We start from the raw sequence: 17,352 nt of genomic DNA on the forward strand, positions 1-17,352 counted from the left end.
CTGAAAAAAAAAGCCAAGGGGTTGGAGGTACACTCAAGTGTGGCAGGTCCTGAGTTCAAATCTTGGTACTGCCATCTACGTCCCCACAGGTTCCACTCCGCTTGCTCTTGAAATTCTCATCCCCTATTCTGGTTCCATGTCGGGTTTCTATGCCTCAGGGGTCCCCTGGATCCGGTGGACCTCCTGCCCTGCTATCGTGGGCCCCAGGAACAAAGGGTGAACAAAGGGCGAAGGCACAGGCTGCACACACTTTTATGGCCTGGCCACCTCCCAGAACAGTAAACAGAGGGGGAAGCAGCTGGCACCAGAGCCCTCTGGGTTAAAATGGCCCCAGGTTACAGACCCACACACCTCTGGAAGGGATGCAAAACTGAACAGGGGAGCTTCTCCCATGAGCTAAAAATTCATCCTGCAAGTTGTTGCTCATGGTTCCTTTGTGTATTTGTGTGTTTGTGTGTGTGTGTGTGTGTGTGTGTGTGTGTGTGTGTGTGTGTGTGTGTGTGTTGGGTGGGGATTGGGGGGGTCCTGAGGCTTGAACTCAGGGCCTGGTCACTGTCTTTGAGCTGTTTTCCTTGAAGCTTAACAGTCTACTACTTTAAACCACAGCTTCACTTCTGGTTTTCTAGTGGTTAATGGGAGATAAAGAGTTAGATGGACAGTTTCCTGTCCAAGCTAGCTTCAGAGGGCAATTCTCAGATCTTAGCCTCCTCAGTAGTTAGGACTACAGGCGTGAGCCACCAGTGCCTGGCCTTCCTTGAGGTCTTATTTAAATGCTGCCTCTTATAGGAAGCCTTCCAGGCTTTCAGGAAAGCCAGGAGCCTGCTCTGTACTCTCCAGAGGAGCTGGTTTCCATGGTGCTTCTATTTAGTGCCATGTAGGCAGTCTTTCCACTAGAATGGGGTTGTGTGTAGCAAGGGCCGTGTGCATCCAGGCTACAGCTACTCCTGGAACAGGGAGTGACAGCTAGATCCCACTGTCTGAAAGAAAAACCGGAACGAGAAATCATTAAAAATTCAAAAGAGGAATAGATGGGTCTGATGGTTTTGCTTGTAATGTGGACTCTCATTTTCTCAGTCTCATAGACCTGCTCTTAACAATGTGCTGTTTTGATCTTTTTAAATGGATTTTGAAGGCGTCCTTCCTTGCAGGCCTTACAGAACAAAAGGGAAATATACAATTGTTAGAGAAAGATGAGGACAATTTCACTTAATTTTTTTTCTTTAATGCTATGTATAGTGGTTTTATACAGTTGTGGTCAAAAAAACATTTTTTAAGGGGGCAAATTTTTTTCTTGAAGCTAGATCCAAGAGATTCTACTCTCTGTAACACTTGTCCCATGGTGAGTTCCACGTGGCTCATAGAAGCAGGCTTGCTAGGTGGTGAGAGACAGCTTAGTGGGGGAGGTAGCTGGTCGCTTCTGACCCCGTCTCCCAACAAGGGCTTCCCCTCTGTCCCAAGGCCTCCTGGGAGCTTGGGAGAAGAGCCAGCTTTCTACTGCCAAAGGTGGTACAGGTGGTAAAGCCTTTCCTTCAGTCCCAGCCCTGATTTCATGTCAGCCTCCAAGCTGAGGTAGGCCGGGGCAGGCAGGATGGGGCAGGAGCAGGTAAGGCTGCAGGATGAAGACACAGCAGACTGCATCCCCTCAGGTCAGGTCTGGAGCATTTCATCTTCTCTGTCCCATCTCCCCAATCTCCAGGGTCAGCCATGTTCCTGTTGCAGCGCCCACACCACATTCACCCCCTGAACCTGTAGAGGAGAGGGAGGGTCTGGGAACTTGAGACACCCCCAGGAGACTGAGACCACATGTCATGGGGTGCAGGTCAAGGGGTGACTTGTCTCTAGTGACCCCAAGATAAGCCGCAAGGCTGGAACTCAGACTAGGCTTCTTAGAACCCAGTAGAAGCTGAGTTCCCAGCACCTGAACCCCCAGATTCCAGTCCCCAGGGCTATGGCAGAAATTCTTCCTTGATAGATATGGGCAAAGAGGCTCCCAGAAGGCCAGCGTTGTTGGGGCACAGGCTTCCCAGGGGTGGGCCAGTGGGGCCAGGGGTGCTGTCCAGTATTGGGGGCAGCTGCTGGGATTGGGGTGGTGGTGGTGGTGGCGGCTGCTGCTGCTTCTTTTTATTCACTTTGCGCTCCTTGGCCCGGCGATTCTGGAACCAGATCTTCACCTGTGGTATTACAGAGCAGACATGTGGAAGGACTGGGAGAAAGGGACAGAGCCATTGTAGCCATTTCCCCCTCCCCCACCCCAGGTGACATTTGTGGCTTCCTCCCTGCTCTAGCCATGAGACCTTAGGGATCTCCAGTACATTGGCCTGGTTTAGAAATCTCTCATCTTCCCCAAATACCCCGCTCCTAGCCTGCCTTGGGCTTTCCACCCTGTCCCTCACAGCTCTGGGCCCCATGCCTGCGTTGCCCGTCGGTGATCCAGGCCTAACCATGGTCAGCGTAGCCTAGACCCCCGCTCCTGTGCCAGGACAGGAAGGCCGGATTTCACCAGACTGCCTGGCAGACACTCGGCTCTGCTGTGCTATGTCCATGACCTAGAGACTCCTCTCAGAGCTCTGACCTCAGCAAGGCAGCCTAGAAACCAGATGCTTGGGGCTGGGGGGCGGGCGGCACACACCTGCCTCTCAGTGAGCCCCAGATTGGCGGCCAGCTCTGACTTCCTCCGGATGGTGATGTAGCGGCTATAGTGAAACTCCTTCTCCAGCTCCAGGCGCTGGTGGTCGGTGTAGACCACGCGGTATTTGTCCTTGGTCCGCGTCTTACCTGGGAAGCAGAAAGGGGGGGGGGGGGAAGGGAGTGGGTGAGGAGGGACCTGCCAGAAACCTTCTGGTGGCACCGGGGTGGGGGATCCACCAGATCTCCTGGCTGAACCCTGCATCTAGCTATAAGCCAGCAGGAGCTGGGATTAAAAAAAATAGCAGTTAGTATGTAGGTGGGATCTGTATGTGTAAGACTCCTTGGTGGATACAAATGGCTTCAGGGTCTTCAGGGTCCCCAGAACATGAGTATGGACCCCCAGAGCCCCAAATAGTATACCTGGCAGCTTGAGATTTGGGGGTGTCCCGCGGCCACTCCCCACTGTGCTGGAGAAGAGGCAGAAGAATTGTGGAGCTGTCCTGGGCTGGCTTCCCCAGCATCAGACAGGAAGTCCTGGGGTTGCTGGCAGACACAAGCCTGCTGGCTGCCTCCATGCCACACCCTGCGCTGGGGTTGCTCAGGTGGCCAGGGTTGCTCTGCCCAACCCTCCACACAGAGCAGAGGAGACTGGACCATCCATGAGCCCTACTGCCTGCGATACACGAGGCTGTGAGTGATCCCTCCCAAAGCCTAGGGGCTAACGGAGGATTGCCTGAGCCTAGAAGTTAAGAAATCTGCCTGGCAACACAATGAGACCTCAGCTAAAAACAAACAAAAGCACATTGAGCACAGAGTCCCACGGAGAAGAGAAACTGGAGCAAAGAATTGAAGGAGATAAGGAACAAGGCACTCACATATCTTGAAGGGAAGGATTCTAGCTAAGGGATCAGCAAGTACAAAGGTCCTGAGGTAGTCACATCTGATTGAGAAACAGTGAGGAAGCTGACAGGGATGTGGGGGCAGTAAGCAAGGAATATAAGAACAGGAGACAAGGGGAGGGATTCTGGAGTTACTCTGACATGGAAGCCATTACATGGTTCTCAGTGGAGGAGATGTGCAATCTGATGTATGCTTCCATGTTCCTCTGGCTGAAGCATGGAAACAGACCGGAAAAGGAAGAGGCAGGACAAGAGACCTGCCATCACCCAGGAGGGCGAGGCAGTGTACAGGCTTCTGAATCACTTGAGACCTGGACTTAAGGCCCATCTGAGGTGAAGGTCAGGGGCTGGAGGCAGAGGCCTGTCTGGGGAGGGCTGTCTGGACTCATGCTTGGCTTGGGCTCATGTGGGGGCCTGGCTAGACACCAGCTGCCTTTGTAAAAAGCTGAGCTTGTGGCTCTACACAGGAGGTCCATGCCAGCTCACATGAGTCTCCAGCATCTCAGAATCTCCATGAGCCTCTCCCACCTCACCCAAGCGCCCCATAAGGGCCATCACTTCCCTGGGCCTCAACTCCACCCTCCCCTTGCTCTGCCTGGCCCCCCAGCCTCTCTCTGCACTGGTGCCCACGTGCCTGTACCAGGCCCCCGCAGCCTGGCAGCCACGCTAGGCTCCACCAGAGCCAATATGGGAGACAGCAGATGTTCCTGGGCGGCGTTCACTGGTGTTTCCTGCCAGAGCAGCAGAACCACACTGGACGCTTCCCTATGCAGTGACCTCAGACTGCTCTCCAACAGACCAGGGCAGCCTCGGCCCTGGGCCAGGCCTGGCCCAGACAAAGCCAAGGGAGGGACTGACCAGGCCTTGGCTCCAGATGAGGCCCCTCCTTGGCCTAGAAAATTCAAGGCTGGCTCAAAAACAACTCTGCCTAACACCACCTCCGGAAGCTAGGATGGCTGTGAATCCACGGCCCACTGGCTCAATCGGCCACAGCTAGAAGAGGTCTAGGCAGTTCTGTCCTCTTCCATTTCACACATGAGGAGACGGTGGCTCTCGATGGTCCCCTGAGAGTCTGGGGACCTTGTCATGGGCCTGGCAAGTCCCTCTAGTTCAACATCCTGTCACTGGAGATACAGATGGATACAAACCTCCCCAAGGCCTTGTCCTCTCTACGCCCCTTCCAAAGCTCTCCCTACACCCTCCAGTCACATGTCACTGGCCATGTTTAAGGACCACTGAGCCTGCAATGGATTCTGTAAGCATTAGCAACAGAGGCTTAGTTAGACAGCAAGCTCCCCTCCACCCTACTTTTGGGAAAGGTGGAGTTAGGCCAGAGTAAAGGTAAGCCTTCAGGAGCCTAGCCTGGTTGGTTTGGACAGACTGCAAGCTGGGAGCCTTTAAAAGGGCAGTGCCTACAGAACTGGATGCCAGCGACTCACACCTGGAATCCTTACTACTCAAGAGGCTGAGAGCTGAAGATCGCGGTTCAAAGCCAGCTCAGACAGGAAAGTCTGGGAGACTTACATTTCTAATTTACACCAGAAAGCCAAAAGTGGAGCTGTGACTCAAAGTGGTAGAGTGCTGGCCTTGAGCTGAAGAGCTCAGGGACAGTTTCCAGGTCCTGAGTTCAAGACTGGCACCAAAAAAAGAATAGAAAAAGAAAAGAAACATAAGTGCCCAGGAAACTAAAACCTGCCCCCAGAGATTGCACTGGGCAGAGAGGAAGATACTCTCTAGCTGGCAGGCCTCCATCTGAGCATTACTAGGTGAAGCCATGAAGACAGCTTTCCTTTGGCACCTGGCACTCCTTCACCCTGCCTGGTGAGCTTCAGTCTAGCTGTCTCACTGAGAGAATCAGGGCCATCCAGCTGAATGGTGACATAAAGGAAGACTTGGTATCTTAGCCTCTGCCATGCACCTCCAGGATGCCAGGTGTGTGGGACTGGACAGAGAGAGGATGTGGTAGCATAGCTGGCATAGGCTTCAGGGGAGACATAGTCCTCAGTTTACAGTATCCTCTCTCTCTCCCTCTGGCCCTGGAGGATAGAAAGGACACGGGAACACAGAGGTTCACTGCTCTCTGGCCCCGTAGCTTGAAGTACACCACTTCATTGCCATGAAAACAGTTCTGCCAGAGAACAAAACGTTTCTCTATGTGGCTCAGAAACCAGGGAATCCCACATGCTGTCCAGGGAAACATGTTAGAAACATCAAGTCTCTTTTAATAAGCACACCACTTCCAGGTGTGGAGCTGGCAGCCGGCTGCCACAGCTGTAGCCACTTCCACCAGCACAAGCCTAAAAATAATGTCCATGCATCCAAGCAGGGAACTAACTAAACAAGACACGGGGACATCTCGGGGAGGCAGTCATTCAAAAGAAATTAATAAAACCCCAGATGTACAATATGGAGCAATTTCTCCAAGATAAATAAAAGCAAAATATCGAATGGTATAAAAAGTTGGCCATTATTTTTGTATAACACACATCTGTGTATACTATATGGTGCTATAGCTCTGTATAATTTTATTTTTCTGAAAAAAAAAACAAAGGTAGAAGCTCTCTTTGGAGAGGGAGGCTGGAAGTAGAAAGTTATGGGCAAGAGTATTTTAATTTTTACAGTGTGTAGATGTGAAAAACATCAAAATATCTATTTTTCTTTGTGGCTCATGGAGCTTGAACTCGGCTTGGTGCTGTCCTTGAGCTCTTCAGCTCAAGGCTACCACCCTACCCTTGAACCAAGCTCTACTTCTTGTTTTCTAGAGTTTAATTGGAGTCTCAGGTCGTTTTGTGCCTGGGCTGCTTTGAGCCTCAACTCTCAGATCTCAGCCTCCTGAGTAGCTAGGATTAAGGCTTGAGCCACCTTGCCTGACTATCTAATTTTTGTGTCAATCCTGGGGCTTGAACTCTGGACCTGAACACTGTCCTTGAGCATTTTTGCTCAAGGCTAGTACCTTACCACTCTCACAGCCTTTCCTGCCCAAGAATGGCTTCAAACTAGGATTCTAAGAGCCCAGCTTCTGAGTAGCTAGGTTGCAGGCATGAGCCACTGGCACCCTGGCTATGAATTATATATATAATATATATAAAATATATACTATATATATATATTTGCCAGTCCTGGCTTGAGCTCAGGGCCTGAACACTGTCCTTGGACTTTCTCAAGGCTAGAGCTCTACCACTTGAGCCTCAGCACCACTTCTGGCTTTTTTCTATGTATGTGGTACCGAGGAATCAAACTCGGATCTTTGTGCATGCTAAGCAAGCACTCTACCACTAGGCCAAACTCCCAGCCCTATGAATTATATTTTTAATGAAAGTCAAGAGTCCTGGGCTCTGGCTCAGCTCTGCTCAGAGCAAATACCTGAGCCATCCTATTTCTCCTGTGCTACCCTGGTACCCAGAAAGATACGGGGGGGGGGATGTTAGGGTGGTGCGTGAGAGCAGTGGGGTGGGGAGAGGGCCCAGATGAATGATTTACAGGCTCTGGGGACACTGGGCTAAGGGGGAAGTCCAGGCTCCTGTAACAGGTGTCTGATGAGGAGCCAGCCACTCCCATCCACCTAATGAGTAACTTAGGGCCAGCTGCCAGGTAAGTGTGTAGGAGGGGAAGTTAGGACCCCCCAGGCTCCCAAGGCTCACCCAAGTGAGTGGCATGCTTTCTGTTTGGGCTTCAGGATGCCCCTGTGCCTTAGGCTGCCACGGGAGGTAATGGATGCCCACCCCCAAGGCTTATATACTCTGGTTAGGGATAGTTAGGTCTATGGTCAGCAGGATTCCCAGAAGGGCTTTTCTGAAGCAATGGGAAATCAATGGAGCTGAAATAGCCCCATGGGATTTGGTACTTGACTAGCTGATCTTGTGTGCATTTGTTTGGGCAAATAGATCTCTAGGGTTGTGTAGAGAGGGATAGCTTGTCCCTGACTGTGTGGCCTAAAAGAGTCTCCTCACCATTCTGAGCTTCATTTTATTGTCTCTCAACAACCCATGAGGTTATGTGACTGTTCACTCCCATTGCCCAGATGAGGAAACTAAGGCTCAGAGTGGTGTACACGTCAAAGCCAGATCTGCACAGCACTAACACCAACCATGGGGTGAAAGGCCTCTGAGATTATCTCCAGTTTGAACCAGCACCTGGCAGATCTGGCAGTGCCAGCTGCCCGGGAAGGAACATATCCCACCCCTCTCCAATAGCAGCAAGATGGCCACCTGGCAGGAATGCTAGGATGTAGAACAGTACAATGGGTGGTGTGTTGGATGAGACCATTTGTTTAGAATGTCCTTTCCAACTTGGAATCATGAAGCTCCCAATGTTTGTTGATTCTCTGATTATGTTTGTTATTATTACTGAAAGAATCCTAAGGCTGACTTCCCAGTCTGAGAGTCTAGACAGTTTCTCCAATAGAGAAACTCCAAGGATCCTTAGCGCTTGTAAATGCTGCTGGGGTGTTGAATCCTGTCTTAAAGATCGCACAGTGCTCACCACCCTGCAGCATGCACTACAGGGGTGTTCCCCCATATCCTCCGGCCGGGAATAGCAGGAGCAATCTGGGGTGCTAGTCTGGGGGTCAAAGTATGGAAGAGCCTTTGCTGACAGGGAGTTTAGAGGAGGAGAAAGGGCAGCAGAATTCACTCCGAGGAGTTCCCTCCTGTTTCCAGATGATCAGAACAGATCTAGACAGGCTGCCATGTCCTTTGGGGAGTTGGCAATGGCACCGCAAGCAGGGAAGGGGGGGAGCATGGACAGAAGAGACCCAGGAAACACCAGAGGCCTGACTCTCTGTTCCACCCCAGGGTCAGCTTCTTTGCAGGGTCTGCTGGAGAGGGAGGGGACCCCCCCATCTCCCACTCCCCCACCTCCACCAAGAGAAGGAAACATTCTGTGGTGAGGAGACAAGATACCTAGAACTGGAGTGACCTGAAAGGACCGTGGGCATATTTTGTACATTTGATGAGGAAGAAAGAATGGCAAGTATGCTGAACACGCAAATAACTTCAATTTAAACAGGTTAATTCCATTTAATCCTGGTGAGTGCACATGGAGGAGGTGGCAGGGTGTTTTGTATTCCGTGGAGCTTTAGAGAAGGCCAGGTGTCCAGGGTGTACCCCAGACCTTCTGGAGGCAGAGAGCTGGATGTAGCCCAACCTGGCCACCCTCAGCGGAAGGATGAGACTAGTCTATGAGCTTCCGGGGGTGGGCTTTCCTCCTCTAGCCTAGGACCCACCATAGATGGGAAAGTAATTTGCAACCAGGCACCAGTGGCTCACGCCTATCATCCTAGCTACTCAAGAGGCTGAGATCTGAGGATCTCAGTTCAAAGCCAGCCCAGCCATGAAAGTCCATGAGACTCATCTCTAATTCACCACCAGAAAAACCAGAAGTGGCACTGTGGCTCAAGTGGTAGAGCACTAGCCTTGAGCTGAGGAGCTCAAGGACAGTGCCCAGGCCCAGAGTTCAAGTACCATGACTGACAAAAAAGAAAGAAAGAAAGAAAGAAAAAAGAAAGAAAGAAAGAAAGAAAGAAAGTAAGTAAGTTATAAAGGGCAAAGAGTTATGGACACAGAAAACAGTGCTGAGCTAATTGCAGCCACGGATGTTGGAGGGGTCCCTTGGGAAGGGAGGAATGTGGCCTGATGGGAAGCAGCAGGGCTCAGAGCACCCTGGCCTGGGAGTGGGGAGACTGGCTGAGCCACCTGCTGACACCAGCTCCTACCTCACGTTCCATGATGGTGGGCGCTTGGCACTTCCTGTTGGGCCCAGGATTGGCCCTCATCCCAGTGATGTGAAACCCCGGGCTGCTTTATCATGGCTCCTCATTCAAGCTCTGAGGTTGTCTAGGGGTAAGAGTGGGGCTGATGGCCAGGTCACCTCATGAGGGAGCCCAGCAGCCTTGGCCAAGCTGCTGCTGCTGCTGCTGCTCCTCCTCCTCCTCCTCCTCCTCCTCCTCCTCCTCCTCCTCCTCCTCCTTCTATTTCTTTCCTTCCTAGTCAGCGACCTCTGCCATCACTGTGCCCTTTTCCTCCATGGCCAGCCTGTATCTACCTCATGCTCCACCTTCTATACTAGGGCCAAGATGACCCAGCATTGGATGGCAGCCAGAAGTTTGCAGTTACAGGGACCTAAAGGTCTTAGTTCTTGCTGGCTCCATGCCAGTGAAATGTCACAAAACACACTACCTGACCTCTTTGAATCCCTGTTTATTTATCTGTAAAATGAAAATATGAATCCTTCCTTTCTGTGGTGGTTCTGGAGATGGAGATCATCTATTTGATGAGGTAGTTAATAAAGGTTAGCTTGGAATGATTAAAAAGAATATGGGGCCGGAGTTTGGCCTAGTGGTAGAGTGTTTGCCTAGCATGCACGAAGACCTGGGTTCTATTCCTCGGTACCACATACATAGAAAAAAGCCAGAAGTGGTGCTGTGGCTCAAGTGGTAGAGCTCTAGCCTTGAGAAAATCCAGGGACACTGCTCAGGCCCTGAGCTCATGCCCAAAACTGGCAAAAAAAAAAAAAAAAAAAAAAAGAAGAAGACTACTATGATGATGAAACTACAGAGATAAAGGAGTCCAAAGAGGCCCAAAGATTTTTCAACGGGACACTCAGGAGTTTTCCCTCAAAATGGGCCCATTCCAAGACCTCTGTGAGATACCTTCCACTGCTGTCTAATTCACAGTGAGTTAGTCACATGTGGATATCGAAATAGACATTAATTCAATCATGTAAAATTAATTCAGCCCTGTAGGAGTAAAATTCTGTTTGTTGGCAATATTTCAAGTATCAACTGGCACATGTGCTGATTGGACAGCTCAGATTTAAAGTTATACATTCATGGTGGCAGGAAGTGTTAGGTAAATATGATGGCTCTGACTCTTCAGTGTAATTCCTGCTTATGGATCTCCAAGACAGAAACCTGAGAGGTCAGGCATAAAGATAGCAGACTGTCCAGTGATAAGCAGGCCTTGCAGCTAGTATGCCTTTGGACCTGCAGAATAATCCCCTACACTCTAAGCAGCAAAATCACCTAAAGCTAATGAGAGTAGAGAGGGGAACAACCTTCAACCAAAAAAAGCTTCCTGCCACTTTCTAACTAGGTCATTCCTCTTCCCAGCTACATCTGAGAGCTGAGGTGTCAAGTGGAGCTTCTGCCTTAAAGAACCAGCTTTAAACAAGCCTAGGCCCTGCTGTGCACGGCCCCCCTCTCTCGGCCTCTCACATCCTCCCTGGCTGGCCTCCTTTCCCCACCTGGGGCTGGGAACCACAAGAAAGGGAGGGGCTTGGGTTGAGTCCTGGAGAGTGTTGATTCATTAGATGAGAGGCGTGGTGTGCTGTAGACTCTGGCCCCGACCCCATGCTGTCTTTCCTTAGCTGTGTGAGCTTGGGCAGTCTACCTTCCCTCTCTGAGCCTTGTCAGTCTCATTTGTGAACCAAGCTCGTGAAGTTATTATGAGACCAGTGGGGTTACCAAGAAAAGCTCTTGGCACAGTGCCTGCCGTGTGGTAGCGCTTCTGCTGGTGCCAGTAGCTTTAGCATGAGTTCCTACTATGTGTAAGGCACAGTAGGTTCTCAGTGGGATAACAGATGGCAGCTGGCAGAGATTCAGCGTAGACAGTCATTGATATGTTGCTAAAAGGGGGTCTGAAGAGAGCTTGGAGCAGAGAGAACCAAACAGGGCTTTCTGGAGAAGGAGAGCAGCATTTGAACTAGGGAAGATGCAGGAGAGAGAGGAGGACAGAGCAGGTTGTAGGCCCAGATTAGGAGGGCAAGGAGTGAGGTGTGATAATACAGGTACCTACCACATGTGTGTGCCAGCTTCAAGGGGTCAGCCTATCATTATTCTAATGCTACAAGGGGAAAGAAACCAGCTCTGGGAAATGAATGGTCTAAGTTCCCGTGCGTGAGGGCTGTATAGCTGCTAATGGAAATGCACCCCAGATCTGAGACTCCCCAGCTGGTTCTTAACTGGCCCAAGTAAGCAACATGGTTGCTGTCCAAGCTAACTAGAGGGGCAGTGTCTCAGCACTATTACTTCCAGAGGTAGCTCTGAATGCTGTAGAATAGGGCTGCATTTTTCCACAGTGAAATAACCACTCCACACTGGTGGGGGGCCAGAGGATGCTCTAGAGCTGGGGTGTGCCTCGGAAGGTAAGTTTAGCAGTGGGAAAGGCAGGAAAGGTGGCAGAGACATGATTAGAAGGCTGAAGCTAAGGGATCAGGTAAGTGGCTTGTGGCAATGGGCTAAGAGACAGGGCCTGGAATATGGCCCTGTCACTTCTTCACCACGTGCCTCAATTTCCCCATCTGATGGATGAAGAAGTTGGACTGGAACCTAAACCCTGCAGGAGAAATCTTGCCATGTGAGCATCTCCTAATCCTGTGAGACCGCAACTACCCCAATGGATTGTTGGGTTGTGTGGAGTTAGACTGAGCCTACTACAAGGGTGACCACAGCCCTGCTAATGGAAGCTGACATTTGTGAAAGCAGGGAGCTAAGAACACAACAGAGCCCCTGCTAGCCACTTCCCACTTGGCTACAGGCAGGCGATACCACTCACTTGGACTGTGGACCACAGCCTGACTGAGGCCTGCCAGGCTCTCCCTTGTCCCTTCCTGTTTAGAACAGAGGGTGACTCTCAGTCCCAGGCTTAGCTGCTCAGCTCCCCAGGTTGTCAAGAGCACTGTATCAGAAGGTTGAGGCAGCTGCGTTCACTACTAGTCCAAACTGCTGGTGGCACCGTCATGGGTCCAATGCCCAGGTAGTGACCCCAGAAACCCAAGTAGAAACCAAGACTTTACTCCTCTCTCTGTCCTCCCAGAGGCATTTCTTGTTCCTTACACTGTCCTGGTTAGTTCATTCATAAAATGCACAGAGTACTTGTTAGATCCACACACTGCACTTTGTACCCTGGCACAATAGCAGATCAGACATGCCCCAGAGCCATGGGGAACAGATCGCATACAAACACACATGCAAGTAAGAAAGTATATTGGGACTGGAGTTAGTGCTATAAGGGGAATTGTAGAAGAGATGATCAGAAGACCCGGGAATGTCTAATTTGGGAATCATGGAGGTGATTATGATGTAGAGGGTGAGAAAGAGCCAGGCCCTGAAAGAATCAAAAGGAAAAGCTTTCCTGGAAGAGGGAACCTTGGAAGACCCAGGCAACTCAAAGACATCTGAGTGGCCAGACCATGGTGGCCAAATGGAGTGGCCCAGAGTGAGGTGAGGGAGGATGATGAGGGGCAGGCACTGGGGTTAGATAGTCGTCAGATGTTAGTAATGAACGTGGAGTTCATTATAGAACCACAGGGAAAAAAATCAACATAAAAAAACCTTGAAAACTTGCTTACCCATATCTGTCTATCCCCAATCAGCTTGCCTTGTATTAATATGAAACATTCTTTGCAGCGTCTGGACCTCAAATGCCTTTCTAGTTCAGATATTCGAGACCACTAGACTACGACTGCTTCAGCAGACCAAAGCAGTGGAAGGTAGTATCATTGGGGTGCAGTGACATGAAAGGCCCTTCCCTCAGCTGTTGGAGGCACAGCATTACACCAGAGCCCCTTCTGGACACACTGCCCCAAACAAGAAACTGATGGGCCGGGAGTGTGGCCTAGGGGTAAAATGCTTGTCTAACGTGCATGAAGCCCTGAGTTTGATTCCTTGGTACCACATATACTGAAAGAGCTGAAAGTGGTCAAGGGTAAAGTGCTAGCCTTGAGAAAGCCCGAGGACAGTGCCCAGGCCTTGAGTTCAAGCCATAGGAAGAGAGGGGGTGGGGGAGATGGAGAGAGAGAGTCCGAGGAGAAAATTATGATTTCAGAAATACTGGTGATAGTCATGTGATCAGAACAGACAGGCTGCTGGGATATGCAGCTCTTGTGCTAGAGAGGCAATGTGACTTGTCTGACATCACCCAGCCTGCAATGCTCCAGCCACCCCCCCTAGCATGGCCCCCCAATGCCTGCCCACAGGGTACCTTCCCATTCATCCCAATCAGTCAGCAACAGGTGGAAGAGGAAAGGCAGCTTCCTTCTCTAGACTTCCCAGGCATGGGCTGCAGGGTGCCATAGGCAAGCCCCTTACCTACTCTCAGACCCTCTAATGTGGCAGTATCATGGGCAAAGCCTCTAGGGGCCTCTGGAACCTTCTCCTCCTAGGGGAAAATTGGAACTTCCTGCATTCTCAAGAGCCTGTAACTCAAGACAAACCACACAACCTTGTTCCTTTCCCATTTCACCAATAGTAAAACCAAGACCCAGAAAAAAATGACTCATCTTTGGAGATTCCATTAGGTAAGGGGTTAGAACACAGGTAGGGGTCTCAATCAGTCTGAATTTAAATCTCAGACCTTCCAGGAAAGGGTTACATGGCCTTTGGCAAATATTCATTTTCTCAGTGCCATGGTCTCTCCATTTTCCAGTAGGCAAAATCATAGAGGGAGAGGTTAAGCAGGCAGCGAATGGCTGAGCTGGTGACCTGAGTCTCCCAGGACAGGACAGACCTTCTCCCCTGAGTCTTCCAAGGAGCTGCGGAACTGCAGCCACGCGCTCAGCATCAGTCCAGGAGTAACTGGGTGTTTGGGAGATGGGGTGAGAAGACAGAGGAGGCCAGGGAAGGGCCCCTGGCTTGCTCCAGCTGGGGGAAGGGAAGGAGGAGCCCCACATCAAAGGAGGGGGCAGGCCAGCTTCCCGCCCCCACGGCCAGGTGGTCTTTGTCAGGACAAGAAGAACACAGTCTGCACAATGGAGTGTCCCTGTTCACTTTCCAGCCAGCAGGAGTCACTGCTGAGCTGAGACACATTGCCTGTTACAGGACAAAGGGTGGGGGGAAACCCATAAAGGTCAAGCCGCCCCTCATTAAAGCTGAGCCTTTGTCCTGGCCCCCCCACCCCCTTCTCCTGCCTTTGAAGAGAGGGGATCAGAGAGGCCTGCCTGGGGGCAGGAGGTTCACAGGCTCGAGCCAAACAGTAGCCACCTACCCAACTGCTCTCGCTTCCCCTCCCCCTGGGGTCAAGAGTTCAGAGAGGGTCCTACGCGGCAAGGTAGAGACCCACGTCCCCCTCTAACCAGAGGGCGCTCTTCATCAGGCCAAGGATCGAGCCTCGTCCCATCACTGATGGTCCAGGCAAGGAAGTGACCCGCCCTGTTCACCCCAGTGGAGGGGTGGGCCCTTTTGGGTGGGCTTGTGGCCCTGGTGGGGAAGGCGCCATGAAGACCACCAGGGCCTGCGCTGCTAGGGCCCCGGGATGGGATATGGGTCTGGCGATCGGCGCTTTAGTTCCGGCCTCGCCATAGCCACCCGCGTGGTTTCTCTCCCGGCGGGCTCGGTTTCCCCGTCTACCCTAGAAGGGTTCCGTGGGGCCACTCTCGGCTCCTGCGGGCCGAGCTTCACAAGGGGAAACAGGATGGCTCTGGGGAAGAGCGACCAGGCCTGGCCAGGGCAGAGGTCAGGCAGCGGGCGGCCTGGGCCGCGCCCGGGCACCTGCCAAGGCCGGGACACGCACGAACGGGGAGTCCCGGGCCAGGGGCCGGGGTCCTTACCGCTGCCGCCGCCGCCTCCGGCCGCCACGCTGCGTCGCATCCACTCGTAGGGCGTCCGCCTCTGCGCCCCCGGGGAGGACGGCGCGCCCGCGCCGCCCAGGGGCTGCGCCAGGAGGCCCGGGCCGGGCCCCGGGGGTGCGGGCACCGGGCTGAAGTCCGGAGGGGGCCCGAAGGCCAGCGGGGCTGCGTTGGTCGCCGGAGTCGCGGGCCCAGGGCCGTAGGCTGCCGTCCAGTCGTCCTTGGGCGCAGGAAAGGGCGAGCCCCAGGCTGGAGGGGGCGCGGGGGGCGGCTCCACGTGAGTGTAGCTGGCAAAGTCGGGGTACTGCGGGGGTGCAGTGTGTGGGGCCGGGGGGCCGTAGGCCTGCGGGCCCAGGCCGAGGCTGGCGGGCCTGGCGGGGCCGGGGTACACGGGAGAGTCCTTGTCCAGCACATAGCCCACGTACATGGTGGCCGCGGGGCCCCCCGCGCATGCTGGGCCCTGGAGCCGCGGCTGCCGGGCGCCCCGACGACCGGCGCTGCTCACCTGCGCTGCCCGCCGGCCGCCGCCCGCCCCACCCAGGCCTTTTATAGCTCGGGGCCACCCGCAGCCCCAGCCGCAGCCCCAGCCGAGGCCGGTTTGCATTTCAAAGCAGGGGGAAGCCTCTGCACCGAGAATCAAAGGGGGAAGCCCGTTGGGGGCAAGGGGTTCAAAAGGAGACAAATTGCCGCCCCAAGAGGGAGGTGGGTAGGCCCCGGGCCGGAGGGGGGTGGGACTCGGATGTGCGGCCTGGCCTGGGCCGACCAGCCCGGGCTACCTGGGACGAGTAGGGGTTCCTCCCCCAGGTGGCCCCAGGACCCTCCCCGACAGGTGGAGAAACAGGCAGGCCGCAGAACTGGGGGACCCCGAGCAAGCGTCACACCGGGCCCACGGCCCTCGCAGCCATGCCCAGCGCCTCAGCCTGGGGTGCGGAGGGCAGTGCTGGATTTGCCGGCGGCGGCGGGCTTGGGGTTCGGTGACTTGGGTCTGCACGGTAGCACCGGGCTTGGGGAGGGTAGGTGGAGGGGTCGTGACCCCTCTGGTCTCAGATGAAAGCTGGGGCATTTCTCTGGGCAAATGCACATATGCACATACATGACTCTGCATACTGCTGGGGGTTGGAATGGGTTGGCTCCCAGAGAAATTCTTCAAAGGTGGGAAGCAAGGGGTTCTTGGGGGTGGGGGCCTCCTGGGAAACTTTCCAGCAAGCCTCCTGATGATTGCTTACTCTTTCATTGTAATGAGCATTGGAACATCTCAAACTCACACAGCACACCCCAGGACCCTCAGCCACGCCCTATCTCCCTGTCCTTTTCCCAAAGGACAATTCCATTTTTGTTTTAGTTTTACTTATTAGTTTATTGTGTGTGTGTGTATCAGTACTGGGGGGCTTAAACTCATTCCCTTGAGCTCCCACTTGACTATTTTGCTCAAGGCTAGTGCTCTACCATTTGAGCCACAACTCTACTTTGGGCTTTTAGCTGATGAATTGGAGATGAGCATCTAATGGACGCTGTTTCAGCTACCTTTGAACTATGATCTCAGAATCCAGCCTCCTGAGTAACTAGGATTACAAGCATGAGCCAAAGTTTTTTTGTTTTTGTTTTTGTTTTTGTTTTTGCCAGCCCTGGGGTATGAGTGCAGGGCCTGAGCACTGTCCTTGGGCTTCACAACTTGAGCCACAGCTCCACTTCCTGCTTTTTCTATATATGTAGTACCAAAGAATCAAACCTGAGTCTTCATGCATGCTAGGCAAGCACTCTACCACTAGGCCCAACTCCCAGCCCCCAAAGTATTTTTAAAACAAATTCCAAATGGTATGTTGCTTTACTCTTCCATCCTTCAGGCACAAGGACATTTTTTTTTTTTACATAATATGCTATCATCACATCCAACACAATGAACACCAATTCCTAGGTATTATTTGACACAGTTCATGGTCAAAGTATTCCAACTGACACAAAAACTGGAGGGCCAAAGCCAAGGAATCTAGGGAAGAATTCATGAAGGACAGAGCTCTGGGTTGGGAAGACTGAGTTAATTTTCCACAAAGGAGATTCAGCTCCACGAATTGTCATAGAGGGTCCTTTAGGGTTTGGCCTTCCTGCACTTCCTGGGAAGAGGATCTGTGTGTGTCAGAGTATATAGACTCCCGAAGGGTAACAGAAGGAGGATTTGGTTTGTCTGACCTTTCTTCTGGGTCACTACATTGGTCAGGGGTGGTCTCCATCATTTCAGGACTAGAAATAAGAGTCAAGGTTAGGA

At 52.5% G+C, this 17,352-nt stretch overlaps 1 protein-coding gene across 1 annotated transcript; it reads right to left on the minus strand.

Annotated features, from left to right (window-relative positions):
• Positions 1 to 1,224: 1,224 nt before the first annotated feature.
• Cdx1 (caudal type homeobox 1) lies at positions 1,225 to 15,516 on the minus strand. Its single transcript, XM_090331074.1, has 3 exons — positions 15,072 to 15,516; positions 2,630 to 2,775; positions 1,225 to 2,171 (listed from the first exon to the last, which is right to left on the minus strand). The coding sequence occupies exons 1-3, from the start codon at positions 15,514 to 15,516 to the stop codon at positions 1,947 to 1,949; spliced, it is 816 nt and encodes a 271-aa protein (XP_090187200.1). The 3' UTR covers positions 1,225 to 1,946.
• Between the last annotated feature and the right edge of the window lie 1,836 nt (positions 15,517 to 17,352).

The sequence above is a fragment of the Megascapheus bottae genome, chromosome 4, assembly GCF_031878675.1.
Source record: "Megascapheus bottae isolate mThoBot1 chromosome 4, mThoBot2.hap1, whole genome shotgun sequence".
Taxonomy (NCBI): Eukaryota; Metazoa; Chordata; class Mammalia; order Rodentia; family Geomyidae; genus Megascapheus; species Megascapheus bottae.

Coding starts and splice junctions, on each gene's coding strand:
- Cdx1 (XM_090331074.1), bottom strand. CDS start 15,516: ATGTACGTGGGCTATGTGCTGGACAAGGACTCTCCCGTGTACCCCGGC. Junction 2,776..15,071: donor CGGAGGCGGCGGCGGCAGCG/GTAAGGACCCCG, acceptor TCTGCTTCCCAG/GTAAGACGCGGACCAAGGAC. Junction 2,172..2,629: donor TGGGGCTCACTGAGAGGCAG/GTGTGTGCCGCC, acceptor GTAATACCACAG/GTGAAGATCTGGTTCCAGAA.